The sequence below is a fragment of the Amblyraja radiata genome, chromosome 38 (assembly GCF_010909765.2).
Source record: "Amblyraja radiata isolate CabotCenter1 chromosome 38, sAmbRad1.1.pri, whole genome shotgun sequence".
NCBI lineage: Eukaryota > Metazoa > Chordata > Chondrichthyes > Rajiformes > Rajidae > Amblyraja > Amblyraja radiata.
The window spans coordinates 9,405,838-9,427,392 of record NC_045993.1 but is presented as its reverse complement, the minus strand read 5'-3'; the positions used below and the strand labels follow the sequence as shown (position 1 = coordinate 9,427,392).

The 21,555-nt window shown below is 48.7% G+C and overlaps 1 protein-coding gene across 1 annotated transcript; it reads left to right on the top strand.

The window, feature by feature from the left end:
- The first annotated feature begins 369 nt into the window (after positions 1-369).
- LOC116967007 (toll-like receptor 13) lies at positions 370-3,301 on the top strand. The gene has a single exon (XM_033013428.1). The coding sequence runs from the start codon at positions 378-380 to the stop codon at positions 3,270-3,272; it is 2,895 nt and encodes a 964-aa protein (XP_032869319.1). The 5' UTR covers positions 370-377; the 3' UTR covers positions 3,273-3,301.
- The last annotated feature ends 18,254 nt before the right edge of the window (positions 3,302-21,555 follow it).

The window sequence follows — 21,555 nt, the reverse complement described above, 5'->3', positions numbered from 1 at the left end:
GTCTGAAACCATAATTCGACGAGAGGCCGTTGGAGAACACTTGTTCGCAAGAGAGTCTCACATTTTATATTTAAACAGCGATACAACCTTCAATGGCAGAAGCTGGACGCAAAAAGCTGAAGTAACTCACGCTGGCCAGCCGGCACCTCTGGAGAGAAGGAATAGGTGAGACTGTTCTACGGCTGGGACTCAGCTAGTCTCCAGTGCTGGGTTGGCTCAGAAGTTTACTTCCCTGGAGATTGGAGAAATAGAGAAAGAGAGAGAGTGCGAGGGGCGGGGGTGAGTGTGGACACGAACAGACCAAGATGACCAAGATGGCCAAAGTGGCCAAGATGGCCAAGATGGCCAAGATGGCCAAGATGGCCAAGATGGCCAAGATGCCAGCTTCTTCTGGGACAGAAGTGCTCATCAGCTTCCTACTTCTTCTGGCCTTGGCGGAGGTCCCTGGCGTGAGGTGCCTGTCTTTTAAACACTGTGTCAGGTATTACCATCAGAAGGACTCCCTCACCTGCACACGCCAGGGAATCAGGACCCTGAACCAGGCTGTTGGAGACCTCCCTACCCACACCAGGGTTCTCAACATTTCCGACAACTGGATCAGGCTTCTGCCGGCCAGAGGTCTGGAAAACCTGACGGCCTTGCAACATCTCAGACTGGACCACAACCAGCTGAGGAGCATCGAACCGCAAGCCTTTTGGAGACTCGGCGCCCTCCGGGAACTCAATCTATCCCATAACCAGTTGGTCTACCTGCAACCCGGCACCTTTGAATCCTTGCCCAACCTCACAGACTTGATCCTCCGGGGGAACAGGTTGGCCAATATCTCCGGCGAGGTTGTCCGGCCCTTGATGAGGCTCGGAAACCTGGACATCTCCCACAACTGCTTCAGGAATGTTTCCACCGTGATGGCGGCGCTTGGGCACGCCCCGGCCCTGAGAAGCCTCAACCTCCAGGATTCCTGCGTGGCCTCGTTCGAAGTCACCTCGCGTTTCCCCCCGCGATTGAGTCTCTTGGTCCTCGCTAACAATTCCATCTCCGGGCTAGGGGGGGCGGCCGCTTTCTTCGGCAACATTCGCCGACTGGACTTGTCCGACTGCGGCCTGACTCGAGCCGGGATCCTGACCTCGATCAACTTCTCCAGTCTCGGCCATCTGGACATCGGGGGCAATCCGATGGAGCGATCCCAGGTCATCGAGGTAGTGAGGGAGATACGCGCTCCTCTGATGAATATCGCCCTCAGCAACTTAGAGCTGGAAACCAAGGAGACCCTACATCTAGTGTGTAGGGTGTTACGGGATAGAAAGGTTCACTCGGTCATTCTGCAACATAATAAGTTTCAGGATGTGAGTGGGGCTTTCAACCAGAGTGATTCCATCTTGTATGTGGACCTATCCTACAATAAGATTAAGAAGGCGAACTTATTCACCTGTGTTGGTTCTCCCAGTAGCATCCAGGTCTTGGTCCTTGATCATAACAACATCCGGGATGTCTCTCTGTGCGAAAATGGTCCAAATGGGAGCCGGTGGGACCGTTGCCTGGAGAATCTGCGCCAACTCTCCTTCAGATACAACCGCATCTCGGCCATCGGGTCGCACGCGTTCCAGCAGGCCCCCAACTTGGAGCGCCTCTCCCTGGCGTTGAACGAGATCAACTTCATCAACACCACCGCCTTTGTCGGCCTGACCAAACTCAAGTTCCTCTCCGTCACCAACAACTGCATCGGGGAGATCTTCAGCACCACCTTCAGCCACGTCAGAGCCCTGGAGCACCTGAAGATGCGGAACAACAGGATACCGATTGTCTACAGAGCCACCTACTCCATCCTCTCAAGGCTGGTGACCTTGGATTTGGGTGGCAACCACATTGAAATGATTCACACGCGGGGTTTCAGCGGCCTACATTCTTTGGTCAACCTCTACTTGGACAAAAATTGGTTGTCCTCCATTTCGGCTGGGATGTTCGAGGAGTTGCAGTCGCTTCAAGTGCTGGACTTGGCCAACAATAAGTTGTCCTTCAAAGTGGCGCCCGGCTCCTCTTCGCCGTTCACCCAGCTCCCCAAACTCCGCATGCTGAAGCTGTCCTTTCAGGTGTCCGTCGGCCCCATGACGCTCCACCACGACCTCTTCCAGGGCCTCCGGCAGCTGAAGACACTGGACATCTCGGACAACAAGTTCACCACCCTCAACACGCTGCCCTTCCACCCGCTGGTCCAGCTGCGGTACTTGCAGCTGAGCAACATCTACCACGGGTTCCAAACCATGCACAACGCCACCTTCGCCAGCCTGGCCAACCTCCGCGTCTTGATGCTGGAGAACGTGGGCTTGGAGTCCATCAGGGGAGTCCTCTTCGAGAACCTGAGCAGCCTCCACACCTTGGTCCTCAAGAGCAACATGATCCACGTCATCAGGGAGGGGGACATCCCTCGGCTGCCCAACCTCGCCAACCTGGACCTGCAGGAAAACCCCATCTCCTGCGTGTGTAACAACTTGTGGTTTCAGCGCTGGGCGGAGAGAAGCCAGGTACAAGTGCCTTGGTTTTACCAGTACCCGTGCGTGGGCCCCAGGGACAACGGGACCAGGCTGTTGGCTCAGTTCGACAGCCTGGTCTGCGACAACGGCTTCGTGGTCTTCTGCTCGACAGCCCCCGCTCTCCTCGTCTTCCTGCTGGGCGCCTTGGTGTACCACAAGGGCAAGTGGAACATCCACTATGGCTACTACCTCTTCCGAGCGTGGATACGGGAGAAAGAGCTGAGCAGGTCGCACACACGTGGCCACCGCTACGACGCCTTTGTGTCCTACAATTCCAAAGACGAGGACTGGGTCCTCGACCGACTGATACAACACCTCGAGTTAGAAGGCCCGCCCTTCCACCGCTTGTGTTTCCACCACAGGGATTTCGCCGTGGGCAAACCCATTGTGGAGAACATCGTGGATGCCATCTACAACAGCAAGAAGACTCTTTGCATCATCTCCAAGAATTATCTCCAAAGCGAGTGGTGCTCCATGGAGATGCAGGTGGCCTTGTACAGACTCTTCGACGAGCACAGTGATGTCCTCATCCTGGTCTTCCTGGAAGAGATCCCAGCCCACGTCCTCTCTTCCTACCACCACCTCCGCAAGTTGGTGAGGGGGAAAACCTACATCAACTGGCCCTCGGATGATGCGGGCCAGAAACTCTTCTGGGCCAAGTTAAGGGACGCCCTCCAGGAACATGGACCTCCTGCTGGAGAACAGGACCACCCACTTATCCGGCACGCAAGCTTGCTGCGCTAAATTCTTCCCAGGTGAACAGTACAGGAGTTGCTGCCTCACAGCACCAGAGACCCGGGTTCGATCCTGACCACTGGTGCCGTCTGTACCTTCTCCCTGTGACCTGCGTGGTTTTCTCCGGGTGCTCCGGTTTCCTCCCACACTCCAAAGACGTACAGGTTTGTAGGTTAATTGGCTTTGGTATCATTGTAAAATGTCCCTGGTGTGTGTAGGGTACTCATATAGTCATAGAGTGACACAGCGTGGAAACAGGCCCTTCGACCCAACTTGCCCACACCGGCCAACATGTTGCATCTATACTAGTCCCACGTGCCAGCATTTGGTCCATGTCCCTCCAAACCTGTCCTATGCATAGCCCTTGCTGTCTCCTCCCCTTCCTTAACCCTCTAGCTGTCTCCTCCCACCCTCCCATCCGCCCGCCCTCGGGCTCCTCCCCCTCCTCCCCTTTTCCTTCTTTCTCCCACCCCCCATCAGTCTGAAAAGGGTTTCGGCCCAAAACGTCGCCTATTTCCTTCGCTCCATAGATGCTGCTGCACCCGCTGAGTTTCCCCAGCAATTTTGTGTACCTGTCCTATGCATATGTCTGTCTAACTGCTTCTTAAACGTTGGGATAGTCCCCGCCTCAATTACCTCCCCTGGCAGCTCGTTCCATACACCCACCACCCTTTGTGTGAAAAAGTTATCCCTCACAGATTCCTATTAAATCTTTTCCTCTTCACCTTAAACCTATTTCCTCTGGTCCTCGATTCCCCTACTCTGGGCAAGAGACTGTGCATCTACCCGATCTATTCCTCTCATGATCTTATTATACACCTCTATAAGATCACCCCTCGTCCTCCTGCGCTCCAAGGAATAGAGTCCCAGCCTACTCAAGTGTTAATGTGCGGGGATCGCTGGAAGTGCAGACTCGATGGGCCGAAGGGCCTGTTTCCGTGCTGTATCTCTAAACTAAACTAAACATAGCTGCCCCGTTATCTAAAAAGAAACAAAACTACTGGAGGGAGTCTGTGGGTCAGTCAGCATCTGCGGAAGGGAGAGGACAGATAATGGATCAGGACTAGACCTTTCTTGAGGCTAATGCAGTGGAGGAGATGTGTTAGATTTAGCTTTTAGTTCTAGTCACGGTTTAAGGATAAGGGGGAAGTCTTTTAGGACCGAGATGAGAAAAACATTTTTCACACAGAGAGTGGTGAATCTGTGGAATTCTCTGCCACAGAAGGTAGTTGAGGCCACAGTTCATTGGCTTTATTTAAGAGGGAGTTAGATGTGGCCCTTGTGGCTAAAGGGATCAGGGGGTATGGAGAGAAGGCAGGTACAGGATACTGAGTTGGATGATCAGCCATGATCATATTGAATGGCGGTGCAGGCTCGAAGGGCCGAATGGCCTCTACTCCTGCACCTATTTTCTATGTTTAGTTTTAGTTTTAGAGATACAGCATGGAAACAGGCCCTTCGGCCCACCGAACCTGCGCCAACGAGCGATCCCCGCACACTTGTTCTACCCTACATGCCAGAGACAATTTACAGAAGCCAATTAACCTACAGGCGTGCAGGTCTCTGGGATGTGGGAGGAAACCGGAGCACCCGGAGAAAACCCACGGGGTCACGGGGAGAATGTTCAAACCGCACACAGACACAGCACCCGTGGTCAGGATCGAACCCGGGTCTCTGGTGCTGTGAGGCAGCAAGTGTACCGCTGCACCACCGTGCCGCCCGGAGCTGGCAGATAGAGAAGGGTGGGGCAAGTGATAGGTGGATCCAGGGAGGAGGAATAGAGTGGATGTGGAGAGGATGTTTCCACTAGCGGGAGAGTCCAGGACCAGAGGGCACAGCCGCAGAATAAAAGGACGTAGCTTTAGAAAGGAGATGAGGAGGAATTTCTTTAGACAGAGGGTGGTGAATCTGTGGAACTCATTGCCACAGACGGTGGTGGAGGCCAAGTCATTGGGTATTTTTAAGGCAGAGATAAATAGATTCTTGATTAGTGCGGGTGTCAGAGGTTATGGGGAGAAGGCAGGAGAATGGGTTTAGGAGGGAGACATAGATCAGCCATGATTGAATGGTGGAGTAGATACCCCGGGCTGACTACAGCGCCTCCAGAGGTGGGAGTGTGTGATTATCCCCTGACATGTTCATAAAGGCAGTTCCCAATGCAGCTTTGATTGTGAACGGGAAACTTATAAAGATATGTTTACCGTGTTGTAGAAGATCTTGGGAGCAAATTCTTTGGAATAAATTAATTTTCAAAGTATATTAGAAACATAGAAAATAGGTGCAGGAGTAGGCCATTCGGCCCTTTGAGCCAGCACCGCCATTCAATATGATCATGGCTGATCATTCAAAATCAGTACCCCATTCCTGCTTTCTCCCCATATCCCTTGATCCCCTTAGCACTAAGAGCTATATCTAACTCTCTCTTGAAAATTCAGGATAAATCTCCCAATCTGTCTTTAAGTGTGTCGTAGGTACACAAAAATGCTGGAGAAACTCAGCGGGTGCAGCAGCATCTATGGAGCGAAGGAAATAGGCAACGTTTCGGGCCGAAGCCCTTCTTCAGACTGATGTGTCGTGTTTTACTACATACCTGATATATAAAGATTACTTGCAAAAAATATAGTACTTTTGTGAAAATATGCTGTGCAAAGCAAGAAGGACTCGACCCAAAATGCCACCTATTCCTTTACTCCAGAGATGTTGCCTGTCCCGCTGAGTTGCTACAGCTTTTTGTGTCTATCTTCGGTTTAAACCAGCATCCGCAGTCCCTTCCTACACATTTCTTTAGTTGTCACGTGTCCCGAGGTACAGTGAAAAGCTTTTGTTGCGCGCTAACCAGCCAGCGGAAAGACAACATGTGATTACAATCGATCACATTGAATGGCAGTGCTGGCTCGAAGGGCCGAATGGCCTACTCCTGCACTTATTGTCTATTGTCTATTTCCCATGGGCAGCTTACACCCCAGCGGTATAAACATTGACTTCAAGTAGCTCTTGCTTTCCCTCTCCCTCCATCCCTCCCCCACTCCAGTCATTGCACTAGTTTCATTGTCTGTATAACTTGTTATCACCTAGCCCACAGCCAACAATGGACCATTGTGGGCTCTACCTTTCCTTGATCATCGCTACTTTTTTGCCTACCTTTCGTTCATTTGCTCTACATCACCGTCTACATCTCTCGCTTCCCTCTCCCCCGACTCTCAGTCTGAGGAAGGGTCTCGACCCATTCCTTGTCTCCAGAGATGCTGCCTGTCCCGCTGAGTAGCTCCAGCGTTTTCTCTACGCAGGGTGTCGGCCTCCAGCAGTCTAGGTTTTCTTGCCACAGGCTTGCGTTTGCCCTGCCCCCCCCCCCCACCAGCCCCCTCCCTAATGCCATCGCCCACATACCTCCCACCTGGGGCTGGGTGAGAGAAGTGAAAGGCCTGGATAGAGTGGATGTGGGGAGGATGTTTCCACTAGTGGGAGAGTCTCGGACCAGAGGGCACAGCCTCAGAATTAAAAGACGTTCCTTTAGGAAGGAGATGAGGAGGAATTTCTTTCGTCAGAGGGTGGTGAATCTGTGGAATTCTTTGCCACAGAAGGCTGTGGCCAAGTCAGTGGATATTTTTAAGGCAGAGATAGACTCTTGACTAGTAAGTGTGTCAGGGGTTACGGGGAGAAGGCGGGAAAATGGGGTTAGGATAAAGAGATAGATCAGCCACAATGTTCCTTGCTGGAGTTTGTGAGAGTGATGTGTTAGAAAGTTTGATAAAAAATCAACTGATGGTAATACGATTCATGTCACTTATAAAGAAGTAATTGACTGTGTCCTCGAGCCCTTTACCTATATATGCAATAAATCCTTTCTAAAAGATGTTTTTCACAATAAAATGAAAATGGCTAAGGTGGTTCCAATCTATAAAAATGGTGACAAACATAGACCTGTGTCTTTGCTACCTCAATTTTCTAAAATACTTGAAAAGCCATTTGTGAATAGACTTGATGACTTCATCGAGAAATCTATGAGTTATTGAGTGATCAACAATATGGGTTTAGGAGCAATCGATCGACATCTTTAGCGGTGATGGGTTTTGTAGGAAATATAGCAACAGCAACAGATAAGAAGCTACACATTGTGGGTGTGTTTATTGATTTATGTAAAACATTTGATACAATTGATCATTCCTTACTTTCTAGAAATTGGAACGTTATGGTATAAGAGGTGTCACACAAAATTGGTGGGGAAGTTATTTAAGTAATAGGTTTTAGTATGTAAAAATTAATAATACTGAATAGCAGCTTAGAAGAGTAACCTGTGGTGTTCCACAAGGTTCGGTGCTGGGACCTAAGTTATTTATGCTTTATTTAAATGATATTTGTAAAGTATCCAATACGATGAAGTTTGTTACATTTGCGGATGATACAAATGTATTTTGTTCAGGGAATGATATAAAAGAACTATTGAAAACAGCAGAAAGAGAATTGATAGTGCTATAACAATGGTTTGATATTGTATTGTATTGTATTGTATTTTAATGACCACACAGCCAGGCTGGTGGAATTTGTTATCAGTACAGCTCGTACATTTCATCAAACATTAAACATATAACATAGATATACATACAAACAGACACATTACATGATACATAAGGGCCATGCTTATTCTTATTCCTCACCGTACAGAGTTTAAAATGTTAATTGCAGTGGGAATGAAACTGTTTTTGAAGCGGTTTGTTTTGGAGGCAATTGTCCTGTAACGCCTCCCAGAGGGCAGTAGCTGAAAGGCATAGTGTGCAGGGTGAGTGGGGTCAGAGATGATCTTGCGGGCTCTGTGAAGTGTCCGTTTGTGGTAAAGTGATTTAAGGGATGGTAGGGGTAAGCCAATAATTTTGGATGCTCTGTTGATGATGCGCTGTAATTTCTTCCGGGAGAGTGAGTCGAGACTGCCGAACCAGACTGTGATGGATGAAGTGAGGATGCTTTCGATGATGGCTGTATAGAAGCGGAGCATGAGATGAGACCTTACTCTGAACTTCCTGAGCTGTCGGAGATGGAAAAGTCTTTGCTGGGCTTTCCCATAGATGTGGTCTGCGTTTGTCCTCCATTTGAGGTTGTTGCTGATGTGGGTTCGAAGGAGTTTGAATGTGTCAGTGATGGAGATGGATTCACCTTTAATGAGCACAGGAGTTTTGGGGGATGGCTGGCATCTTGGGTCGATGATGAGTTCTTTTGTTTTTGATGAGTTGAGTAAGAGATCATGGTCTGTGCACCAGGTCACTGCTTGGTTGACCTGTGCACGGTATTCAGTTTCTTGGTTGTTGGTGATGAATCCTATGATGGTTGAGTTGTCCGCGTACTTGTACAGGTTGACGGAGCTGTGGTGGGATGTGAGCTGGTTTGTGTAAAGGGAGAATAGCCAGGGTGAGAGAACACAGCCTTGGGGTGTGCCTGTACTGAGGAACAGAGGGGAGGATGTGTTTTTGTTGATCCTCACCCTCTGTTGCCTGTTCCAGAGAAAGCTGTGAATCCAGTGACAGATGCATGGGTCAATGTTCATGTCCAGTAATTTATTGAACAGTTTGGCCGGGTTTATTGTATTGAACGCCGAGCTGAAATCCATGAACAGGATGCGGGCATATGTGTTTGCGGACTCCAGGTGGTTCAGAATGTGATGAGTTGCTAAGTTGACGGTGTCCTCAACTGACCTGTTGTCTCTGTATGCAAATTGGTATGGGTCCATGAGTGGCAGTTTTCAGGTGATTGAGTATGATGCGCTCAAATGATTTCATGACTGCCGATGTCAAGGCAATGGGTCTGTAGTCATTGAGGCAGGAGATGGTCTTGGTCTTGGGAACCGGGATGATAATGGATTCTTTGAAGCAATTGGGTACTGAGCTTTGACAGAGGGAGGTGTTGAAGGTGTTGGTAAAAACCCCAGCCAGTTCCGCAGCGCATTGGTGGAGAACGGAGGGGCTGATGTTATCTGGGCTGGGGGCTTTATTCCTCTTAAGTCCCCTGAAGGTGCTCCTCACCTCCTCCTCGTAGATGGTGAAAGGGGGGGGGGGAGGGAGGGAGATGGTGGTGGAGCCGGTGCCTGCTCAAACCTCCCATAGAAAACGTTGAGTGTATCAGGAAGCTGATTGTCGCTGTCAGGTGTGGGGGTGGGTTTCTTTTGTAGTTCGTCATGTTTTGGAGTTTTTTCCAGATGAAACGTGTGTCACTAGTAGTGATTTGTTCTTCTAGTTCAGTGGCATAGTTGGATTTGGCTCTTCTTATAGCAGATCTCAGTTTGTATTTGGCAGCCATATATTGTTCTTTGTTTCCTGCCAGATGAGCTGAATTTTTCTCCTTTCTTAATTTGTTAATGTCCTTGTTAAACCACGGTTTATTATTATTGTAGTGTTTGACTTTTTTGAGTGGTATGCACAGGTCCACGCAGTAATTGACGTATGACGTCACTGCAACAGTGACGTCGTGGAGGTCACCTGCAGCATGGAAAACATTCCAGTCTGTGCACGCGAAACAGCTCCGGAGTTTTTCGATGGCTTCAGGGGACCAGCACCGGACAAGTTTTGTTGGTGTCTTGGAGGATTTAACTTTTTGCCTGTATTGTGGAATTAGCAGCAGCATTGCGTGGTCGGACCTGCCCAGCGGAGCCCTCGGGAATGCACGGTAAGCCTCTTTGATGGTAGTGTAGCAGTGGTCCAGCGTGTTGGTCCCTCTGCTGGGGCAAGTTACCTGCTGATGGTAGCCGGGGAGCTCAGATGACAAATTGGTCTGGTTAAAGTCCCCAAGGACGATGACTGCTGTGTCCGGGTGTGAATTTTCCACTGAGGAGACGTAGTTGGCTAACTCGGCTATGGTAGTGTTAGTGTTAGCTTCAGGTGGAATGTAAACACAGATCATAATTACTGATGCGAACTCCCGTGGGAGGAATGATGGTCTGCATTTGACAGTGAGGTATTCCAGGTGCGGGGAGCATACATGGGTGAGTTCTGTAGAATTTGTACACCAGCGTTCATTGATCATTATGCAAACGCCACCGCCTTTTGCCTTGTGCGATAGTTTGGATGATCTATCGGCACGATGTAATGTGAAACCTGGAAGTGTTACTGCTTGGTCAGGAACTGATTGATCCAGCCAGGTCTCTGTCAGGCAGATGGCAGAGCAGTCACTGTGGTCTTTGTTAGTTTGTATCATAAGTTGGAGTTCATCCATTTTGTGCCGGAGGGATCTGACGTTTGACAGCAGAAGGGCTGGGAGCGGTGGCCGGTAAGGGCGTCTCCTGAACCTGGCAAAGGTGCCGGAGAGGTGGCCCTTTTTGTCCGGCAGCCATGATGTAGAGTGGCTTGAGATGTTTAAGTCCCTTAATTTCTCCTCCAGCAAGGATGTAGATGGGCCCGAATCGCTGAGGTTTAAAAGCTCCAAACGGGAGTACTGGATTAAGCACGACACTTTGCAAACAAATAACGCAGACGCTAAAACGGCAGACAGGAACACTGCTTGTACTGCGGCAAGCCTCGCGGCCGCCATTTTGAAATTATTAATTTGGAATATTAAATTAATTATAAATTAATTAAATTATAAATAAATTATCCCTAAATAAAAACAAAATGTATGGAGTTTGGTGGTGACAGGGTTAATTGTGAAATAAAATTGAATTTAAATGGAGTTGAAATTGAAAGAGTATATCAAACAAAATTCCTGGGAGTGATTATAGATCATAAAGTTTGTTGGAAGCCACATATAGAATACATCAAACGTAGATTATCTAAATCCATTGCTATTCTTTACAAAACAAAGGATCTGTTGAATAAGAAGTGTTTGTATATATTGTGTTGCTCGCTCATAATGCCATATATGTCATGTTGTGTTGAAGTTTGGGGAAATGTATATAAAACAAATATAGACCCTATAATTAAACTCCAGAAAAGAGCTATTGGAATAATACATAAAGCTTCTTACCGTGAAACTACAAATCCATTATTCATAAAGTCCGGTACCTTAATATTTTTGGATATAGAAACATAGAAAATAGGTGCAGGGGTAGGCCATTCGGCCCTTCGAGCCTGCACCGCCATTCAATATGATCATGGCTGATCATCCAACTCAGTATCCCGTACCTGCCTTCTCTCCATACCCCCTGATCCCTTTAGCCACAAGGGCCACATCTAACTCCCTCTTAAATATAGCCAATGAACTGTGGCCTCAACTACCTTCTGTGGCAGAGAATTCCACAGACTCACCACTCTCTGTGTGGAAAAATGGTTTCTCATCTCAGTCCTTCCCCCTTATCCTTAAGCTGTGACCCCTTGTCCTGGACTTCCCCAACATCAGGAATAATCTTCCTGCATCTAGCCTGTCCAACCCCTTAAGAATTTTGTAAGTTTCTATAAGATCCCCCCTCAATCTTCCAAATTCTAGGATATTATGCATGTAAAGACATTAGAAATACGTTTCCGAGTTAGGAATAAAAGCCTTCCTGTTAGCATTCAAAAAAATGTTTAATGAAGAGAAGGACATTATAATTTAAGAGGGTTGTGTATTTTTGAAACATGTAACGTGAGAACCAATGTAACACATAGATGTGTCTCAGTTTTGGGAGTCAAATTATGGAACGGGCTTAGAGATGAGTTGAAATTTTGTAGCTCTCTGTCGAGTTTCAAAAAAGCCTTAAAATGTAAAATAATTAAGGATTATAATGTAAAATTATTCAAATGTAAAATAAGTAAGGATTACAATTTAGAGTAATTTTTAATCCTCACTTATTTTACATTTTATAGTAATAATTTAGAGTAATTTTTTTTTCTTTGCTTTGTAATGTTGATATTCTGGGTTATTTTATGGATTTTATAGGATAGGCAGAAATAATCTTTGTGGCTTCAGGCTACTCCTTTTTCAGTCATTGATTATGTGAACGTTGTTTGAAATGGATACAGTGTTGGTTCATATTCACACGGATTGTAGAGTTTTGTTCTTTTTAATGTATTGACCTAAATAAACCATTCATTCATTCATTCATGATCGAATGGCGGTGTAGACCTGAAGGGCCAAACGGCCCAATTCTGCTCCTATCACTTATGACTCGGCCCGGAGATTATTACCAAAGATCCTATAGCGGAGCAGGATAGACCACTCCTGCTAAATGCAATGGGCTGACGTGTAGTACGCAACGGGCCTTTTTTTCATCCATTTCAGTAACCCGACCCGACCCGACCCGACCCGACTCGCAGTGTAATCAACGTTGCGGGGGAACAGTTTGTGTTAATAAATTATAATTCTGAAAATGAGAAGATTTTTACCAAAGAACTTTTATTTTTACGAGGATGTTTCCGTAACCGGCTTCCGTCTCCGGACTAGTATCTTCGCTCCGCTACGGGATCTTTGGTGCGGAGACGGAAGCCGGTTACGGAAATGGGGCCGAAAATGACCCACGAATCTGCCCATGACCGGACTACACCTTTATCATCGAGTGATCTTGCTCGCTGTAGGATCTTTGGTTATTAGAGGACTCCAAACCACGTGTGTCACTGCCACCTTGTGGCTGTCATAGTTAGTGCAACCTTGTGGCACCAACAACCAACATCCTCCCATTGAATGGAGGAACTACAGTGATAGGTTTTGCCAGTTGCCCACTTCCCCCCCTATGCCTGCTATCCCATCTCTCTCTCTCTCTCTCTCTCTCTCTCTCAACTCCCATTTGCAACACTGGACAGTCAGAACCTTCACCTCCCAATGGAACTGTCAAATACTGGGGAACATAGGGTTAAAGTAAGAGGGGCAAACTTTAAAAGATGTGCGGGGCAGGTTTTATTTGTTACTAAGAATTGGGTTGAGAGGGGAGGACAGATCAGCCATGATTGAATGGCAGAGTAGACTCGATGGGCTGAATGGCCTAATTCTGCTCCTATGACTTAGCAGTAGAGTTGCTGCCTCACAGCGCCAGAGACCCAGGTTCGATCCTATCTATGGGTGCTGTCTATACGGAGTTTATGTTATTTCCCTGTGACCACATGGGTTTCCTCCCACTCCAGAGATGTACAGGTTTGTAGGTTAATTGGTTTTGACAAAATTGTCCCTAGTGTGTAGGATAGTGCGCGTGGTGGCTTGGACTCGGTGGGCCGAAGGGCCTGTTTCTCCACTGTATCTCTAAACCAGAGATGTTAATATGTAAAAGAATATGTGATTGTGTTAATATGTAAAATAATATGTGATTGTGTCTATAGTTTGTTTGGTTGTTTGTTTGTTTGTCTTTTTGCACAAAGTCCGTGAGCATTGCCACTTTTCATTTCACTGCACATCTCGTATGTGTATGTGACGAATAAACTTGACTTGACTTGACTTGAGATGGGAGTTGGGGGTCTGAAGGGTCTCGACCCGAAACGTCGCCGATTTCTTTTTTCCAGAAAATGCCGCCTGACCCGCTGGGCTAACTCCAGCTTTTTTGTGTGTGTCTTCAGTTTAAATCAGCAGTCCCTTCCTACACATAAAAGAGTAAAGGCCTGTCCCACTATACGAGTTTACCCAAGAGCTCTCATGAGTTTAAAAAAATCGAACTCGTGGTAAGTACATAGAATGTACGTAGCGGGTACGTCGGAGCTTGGGACATCTCTTAGCAGCTCGTAACGCTAACGGCAGGTACTCGGGAAACGCGGTAAGCTCGTGATGTTTTTTCAAAATGTCCACGAGAGCCCCAAGTACCTACGAGCGGCCATTACCGTAATTTTCCGAGTTCGAATCAGGGGAAACTCGGGAGAACTCTTGAATTACCTCGTACAGTGGGACAGGCCCTTTGGACTTGGCATCATGATCGACACAGGCAGGATGGGCCGAAGGGCCTGTTTCCGCGCTGTATCTCTTAAAAAGAAATTCCGTTTCCATTTGTTTAAGAAGGAACTGAAGATGCTGGAAAATCGAAGGTACACAAAAATGCTGGAGAAACTCAGCGGGTGCAGCAGCATCTATGGAGCGAAGGAAATAGGCAACGTTTTGGGCCGAAACCCTTCTTCAGACTCTTCAGACCGTTTCCATTTGTAGCCCTTAGCTTCAACCTCTTTGCACACAATAACTTTTCACTCTGGTTATAGGAACATGACATTTATTTAATCCGACATTTCAAAGCGGAACAGAAGTGCCCAGTGCCTGCCTATTCAATGCAAAGATTTGTATATTTTATTAAAAATCGCAAAAAACAGCAAACAAATTTAACCAACAGTCATATCCCGGCCATTAATTGTCCTTTACAAAAAAACAAGTCATCACAAAATAAACGAGGGAATGGAGGGATGGGTGAGGGGGGGGAATAACGGCTCAAATATTTCTATTTAACTGGGTGGATGCAATTCAGAAGTGGGTCAGATGTTAGATAGATCATAGTTAGTGTCTGCCTCTCCCACATTTATAGACAAAAAATGCTGGAGTAACTCAGCGGGACAGACAGCATCTCTGGATAGAACGGGTGACGTTTCGGGTCTAGACCCTTCGAGAGATTTCTCTCTCGTTTCTCTTTCCTGTGACTTACAGTCTGGAGAAGGGTCTCGACCCGAAATGTCACCCATTCCCTCGTCAGAGATGCTGCCTGTCCCGCTGAGTTACTCCAGCACTTTTTGTGTGCTATCCGATTTAAACCAGCATCTGCAGTTCCTTCCTCCACAGCTCCAACACTTATACCCTGGGCAGCTCACAACCCAGCGGTAGGAACATTGATTTCTCTCTTGCCAAGTAACCCTTGCTTTCCCTCTTTCTCCATCTCTCCCCCACCCTAGTTGTCTGCTTTTTTTTAAAACTGTTCTTATCCCTTCATTTTAACCTTCTCCTCAGCCAACAATGGACCATTGTTGGCTCTTTGACCATCAGCGCAGTCTGCTTTGCTCTGCACCTTTCCATACCTCGTTTTCCTCTCCCCCCGACTCTCAGTCTGAAGGGTCTCGACCCGAAACAGTCACCCATTCCTCCTCTCCAGAGATGCTGCCAGACTCGCTGAGTTACTCCAGCGTTTGGTGTAAACCAGCATCTGCAGTTCCTTCCTAGCAACTTGTCTCAACTCCACAGTCCCATCGACAATGGCGACCTTGCAGGGCGCACCCTTGAGAAGGTACCCCTAGTTTGGGCTAGTCCAACATGGGACAAACTGCAACTAATCCCAACGTTACCACCCTGATGGGATTTGGGGGAGAGAGAAAACACCATATAAGGCCCAGGAGGGAAAGATAGACCAGCCATGATTGAATGGCAGAGTGGGCCGAATGGCCTATTTCTGCCCTTAGCTCTTATGATCTACTGGAGTCACCAACCATGGCCTACATTGCAATCAAACTAAGCTCCTTCCAATACGCACCTCCAAGGCCCCAAGCCCTAGAGGAGATTGAAACAGCCAGCTCCTGACCCCCACTGTGACTATCTTCACTGGCTTCATCTTGCACTAAACGTTATTCCCTTTACCATGTTTCTGTGCACTGGGAAACTCTCGATGGTAATCACGTATTGTCTTTCTGCTGACTGGATGGCACGCAACAAAAGCTTCCCGCTGTACCTCAGCACACGTGACAATAAACTAAACTGTGGACTCAACCTGGCGGTGGGGTGGGAAGGGAGGAGATAAGAGGACCTAGCAAAGGGGAAGGAAGGAAGGAAGGAAGGAAGGAGACTCACCAGTGTTTGGGGGAAGAGAGGAGACCAACAACTCCCAGTGGAGTCTAGTCAAGTCAAGAGGGTTTATTGTCATGTGTCCCAGATAGGACAATGAAATTCTTGCTTTGCTTCAGCACAACAGAATATTGTAGGCATGAGTAGTCTTTACTGTGGTCGAGTCTTTACTGCCCGATAACGGGAATGGAGCCGGAATATGTTCTTCCTTCTCCAGTCCGAGGGGAGCCTTCCCCAACGCTTCCCCACCACACACGACCTGGGGCAAAACCCCAGTTCAAACCCAAGGACCAACAATCCACATCAATTTGGCAGCACCTGGATCTACTCAATCCAACCGAGGAATTGGTGGCATCCTCTGGAGTTTGGACCAAGTTGAGCTACTTCCACCTTCTCTGCAGTCTTCCCAATCCCACCACACACACCAAGGGCACAAAATGCTGGGGTGACTCAGCAGGTGCAGTTCAATTGTGTTTCATTAGTCACAGGGACCAAGGTGCAGTGAAATCCATGTTTTGTACACAGTTCAGTACCTGGTGTCACTTGGAGCATCTCTGGAGAACGTGGATGCGCGGGGGTTTTGGGGGGTCGAGACCTTTCCTCAGACCGACCCTTCTCCACCCTCATTTACGTACACTTGTGTCCTCCAGAGATGTTGCCAAGGCCCGCCGAGTTACCCCAGCACTCCTTTTGTGCATCCTGCCGTTCCTCCTTTCCCACGACACCGAACTCGGCCATCCCCACCGCCAATCTCGCCCATCCCGACAGTAGGTCCACGCCAACCGGGGACCTCTCTCATCCATCTACGCTCCACAACCAGGGTCCATCTGACCGGATATAATTATGGAAACTGGGGGAAACGATACAGTGAGGGTCCCGGACCAGAAGCATTTCTTTTTCTCTCTCTCTCTCTCTCTCAACAGACCCGTCGAGTTTGCGTTCCCCTAGACTGGGGGAGTTTCACGAGTGTTTGAGAGTCATGGCCGAATGTGGGGTGACAAACAAGGGCTCGCCGGGGCTAGTAATACAGCCCAACGCCACCAGATGGTGCCATCCCCACCCGTTCCCCCACACAACGCGGGTATCTATCCAACGCTGAAGATAGCATAAGATTCAATACTAGGAAGATGTCACAACAATGTCTCTGATTTGCGGCCGCTGTCAGTTTTTGTATAAACTCCCCCAGGTGCCAAAAGTCAGGTTTGTGGTGGTGATATTAGCTTGGGGAGGGGTATTGGTAGATGACATAAATGCTGGAGTAACTCAGCGGGACAGGCAGCATCTCTGGAGAGAAGGAATGGGAGACGTTTCAGATCGACCCATCCCTTCCCTCCAGAGATGCCCGCCTGCCCCCACTGAGTTACTCTGGCATTTTGTGTCTATCTTCGATTTAAACCAGCATCTGCAGTTCCTTCCTGCACACAAAGAGTATTGGCATCTGAGACAAAGACACAGTATGATGAAAGAATGGGTCGACTGGGCTTGTATTCGCTGGAATTTAGAAGGATGTGAGGAGATCTTATCGAAACATAAAATTCTTAGCGGATGCAGGAAAAAAGTTCCCCATGTTGGGGGAGTCCAGAACCAGGGGTCACACAGTTTAAGAATAAGGGGTCGGCCATTTAGGACTGAGATGAAGAAAAAACATTTTCACCCAGAGAATCTGTGGAATTCTCCGCCACAGAAAGGCAGTGGAGACCGATTCACTGGATGTTTTCAGGAGAGAGTTAGATATAGCTCTTATGGCTAACGGAATCGAGGGGTGGGGAGAGAAAGCAGGAACGGGGTACTGATTGGGGATGATCAGCCATGATCATATTGAATGGCGGTGCCGAATGGCCTCCTCCTGCACCTATTATCTGTTTCTAAGAAATATCTCCCTTCTCCTCTCATCTGGAGTTTGGGAATGATGGATTTTTTTTTAACGTCTGCCAAGATGGGGCAGACAGGGCCTGGTTTTAACGTCCTCTCCCAAGGACGGTGCCTCCCGCAGTCAATGACATTTGACAGCGAGATAAATTATCCCACTCAAGTGTCCGGGCCAGGGGTTCAAACCCACAACAAACCTGTCAGGGGCTGCAAGAGAGTTAACACCCCCCCCTCCCAACCTCCCCTCGCCCGCCATGCCCAGGCTGATCGAGAGACACCGGGCAGCCACACGCGAAACTAACATGCACATAGTGTCACTTAAACAAAAGCAGCAATTTTAAAATAAACTTAACTATTTTCTTAAATAAAAAGGAGCGTTTTAAAAATTCCTACACAAAACCGCTTAAAGCACGAAGCCTCTCCGAGAAACGGGGAAAGAATGCACAATATATGGAGTCGCCCTGAAAATATAGTTCAGGTGACTTTAATTAGGTTGAATCAAAAAAGTGCTTCAATTTACACAGACCTTTCAGGATCAAGCTCGGCTGCTGCCACTTCTCTGGCCAATAGGGGGCAGAGAGGAGTAGGGTGGACTATGGAGGGGAGGGGGGTGGGGGGAGGGGAGCGTCACAGCGCCAAAGATCCCCGGTTCGATCCCCGCCTCGGGCGTTGCTGTCTGCGTGGAGTTTGCACGTTTTCCCTGTGACGCTTTGGGCTTCCCTCGCACATCCCAAAGTGGGGGGGGGGGGGGGTTGTAGCTTAATTGTCCCTCTTAGTATTGGCCCTAATGCGTAGGGAGTGGATGAAAAAGTGGGATAACAAAAAACTGGTGTGGACTGCTCCAGTCCACATCTCTAAACTGAAACGCGGGGACATTCAAGACAATGACCACTTCAATGGTCTACAGACAGGTTGGAGAACCAAAGCCGCCCACCACTGTTATTCCACCTTCCACCCAGAGTCAAGGGGTTCCATCTCTGCTTCACTTCCTCCGCACCCTCCCCACACACCCCTCAACTCTGGACATCCAGCAATCCATCCATTCACCTCTGACAAGACACAAAGTGCTGGAGTAACTCAGCGGGACAGGCGGCATCTCTGGAGAAAAAGGAAATGGGTGACGTTTCTGGTCGAGACCCTTCTTCAGACTGTAAACAGAGGGGGGGGGGTGGAAGTTGGAGGGAGACAAAGGCCAGAACAAAGCTACAGATGACCCGAGGAAGGGTGGAGCCCACAATGGTCCATTGTTGGCTGGGGAAGAGGTGATAACGAAGGGATGCGAACAGTGGAACGAGTAGGATGCCCAGGGTGGGGGAGGGATGGAGAGAGAGGGAATGCAAGGGTTACATGAAGTTAGAGAAGTCAATGTTCATACCGCTGGGGTGTAAACTACCCAAGGAGCTGCTCCTCCAATTTGCGCTGGGCCTCACTCTGACAGTGGAGGAGGCCCAGGACAGAAAGGTCAGTGTGGGAATGGGAGAGGGGAAGTTAAAATTGTTGGAGGTCGTGCAGATCGTGTAGGCCAATGCGGACTGAGCGGAGGAGCTCAGGGAAACGATTGCCGAGCCTGTGCTTGGTCTCGCCAACATACAGGAGCCCACTAACCCCCGAAGCATCACCTATCCCGTGTTCTCCAGAGATGCTGCCCGGTCCCGCTGAGTCACTCCGGCACTTTGTGTCCGTCTTTGGTACAAACCAGCATCTGCAGTTCCTTCGTACACAATCCATCCATCCACCTCTGTTCCCAATCCCCGCCTCCCAACCTTCAACGGAAGAGCATCCCAAACACTCACAGTAAAATTCCTCACCTCTCTCCAAAACGACTTGCCCGTTTGTTTCAGGGCTGGACTATTGCGGACTTCCTGGTCTCAGCAGAAGTTGCGATTCGGGAACAGAGCCGGGAATCACTGCTCCCTATCCCGTCTTGGAAGAGCTGAGGGGTCGGGGAGAAAGATGCTCACATCCACTCCCCACCCATGGACCACCAGGAGGACATCCGTCCCACAGCGACCGTCCCGGGTCCAAGTCCTTGCCTTGCGCTAAATGGTATTCCCTTCATCGTGTATCTGTACACACTCGATTGTAATCACATATTGTCTTTCCGCCGACTGGTTAGCACGGGACCAAACTGCAAACTGCAAGACCCCCGAGCACACGACTCCACCCCAGCCTCTGCTCTTGTGCAAAACCTGGGATGCATCCCTCCATGTAAACCTCACCCCTGGAGCTGGATTAGTTTACAAGTGGCAGAACAAGTTTCAATCCAGAGACCACCCGCAACTAACTCCCCCCCCCCCTCCCCAGCCGACTTTAGTCTGACCCGAGACATCACCCATTCCTTCTCTCCAGAGATGCCGCCCGTCCCCGCTGAGTTACTCCAGCATTTTGCGTCTATCTTCGGAGTAAACCAGCATCTGCAGTTCCTTCCTGCACAACTAACACTTGCGTGAGTCACTCCCACTTTGAGTGGGGGTATCCCTGCATGGAACTTGGTAGGAAAAGCATGCAGGAACCTAGATGACTTCCCTCGGAGGTTCTTCACACAGCCTGTCCATTTTGCCCTGACTCTCACTCAGAAGAAGGGTCTCGGCCCAAAACGCCTTTTCGCCAGAAATGCTGCCTGTCCCGCCGAGTTACTCCAACAGTTTTTGCGCCTGTCTTCGGCTTGAGCCAGCATCTGCAGTTCCTTTCTACGCACTTCTCCCAGCCAATGGTTTCACCTTGGAACTTTTTAAACAGCCTCCCTTGCCTCTGGAACTTTGTGGGAAAATCAGGGATAGGACGCCAGGAATCGAGACCTCCCCTCTCCCAAAGTTCAACGTTACACCAGTTACACTGCCGGCCAGGTTAAGTATATTCCTAGCAGGCTTAACGCTTAAGTGCTTAACCAAAATAAAAACAATAACAACAACAAAAAACTCAATTGACCACAGGACGGTGACCAGAACAAAGACAACACGATCTCCCATCAATAGCAGCCCAGACTACTGTTACCCCCATTAGTGTTTCGGCCAGTTAGTGCATTGGCGAAAAATCCCACAAACAAGATGTTGTGTTTTTCTTTAAAAGAACAAAATCTGTCCTGCCCACACGCCCGGCATTCTTGCAATAGAAAGCAGAGAATATATTGTCCATATCAGTTTGGTGTCTTAACCACCAGGGAGGCAGTGGTAGAGTTGCTGCCTCACAGCGCCAGAGACCCGGGTTCCATCCCAACGACGGGCGCTGTCTGCACGGAGTTTGCACGCGTACACAAGGAGGGAACGATCAAGCAGTTTTCATTTCATTGGCGATCTCCTCTTCAATATATTGCCGCGGGATTCTTCACAAATACTCAAGGGAAGACCGGAGTGTAGACGTGTGATTCTGTCACAGAGACGGCACCAGTGGCATCACCCTGACTTCAGGATACAACGGCCCGCAATCTGCAGACTCCCAGCTCAAGATCCTAACGTCAAGTCCCAGATCCATTGTAGCTCCAACTCAGGTTCGGCATGGTCAATGAAGAAAATTGGAGGAAGGTAGGAAAAAAAAGTCCACCTTCCTCAAATAGGATTGAGGGGGAGGTGGGGGGGGAGACAGAGTGGGGGGGGAGAGAAGGGAAGAGGGGGGGAAGAGAAGGGAAAGGGGAAGAGAAGGGAGGGAGAGAGAGAGAGAGAAGGGGAAGAGAGAGAAGGGGGAGATAGAGAAGGGGAGAGAGATAAGGGGAGAGAGAAGGGGGAGAGATAGAAGGGGAGAGAGAGAATGGGGAGAGAGAGAAGGAGAGAGAGAGAAGGGGAGTGAGATAAGGGGAGAGAGA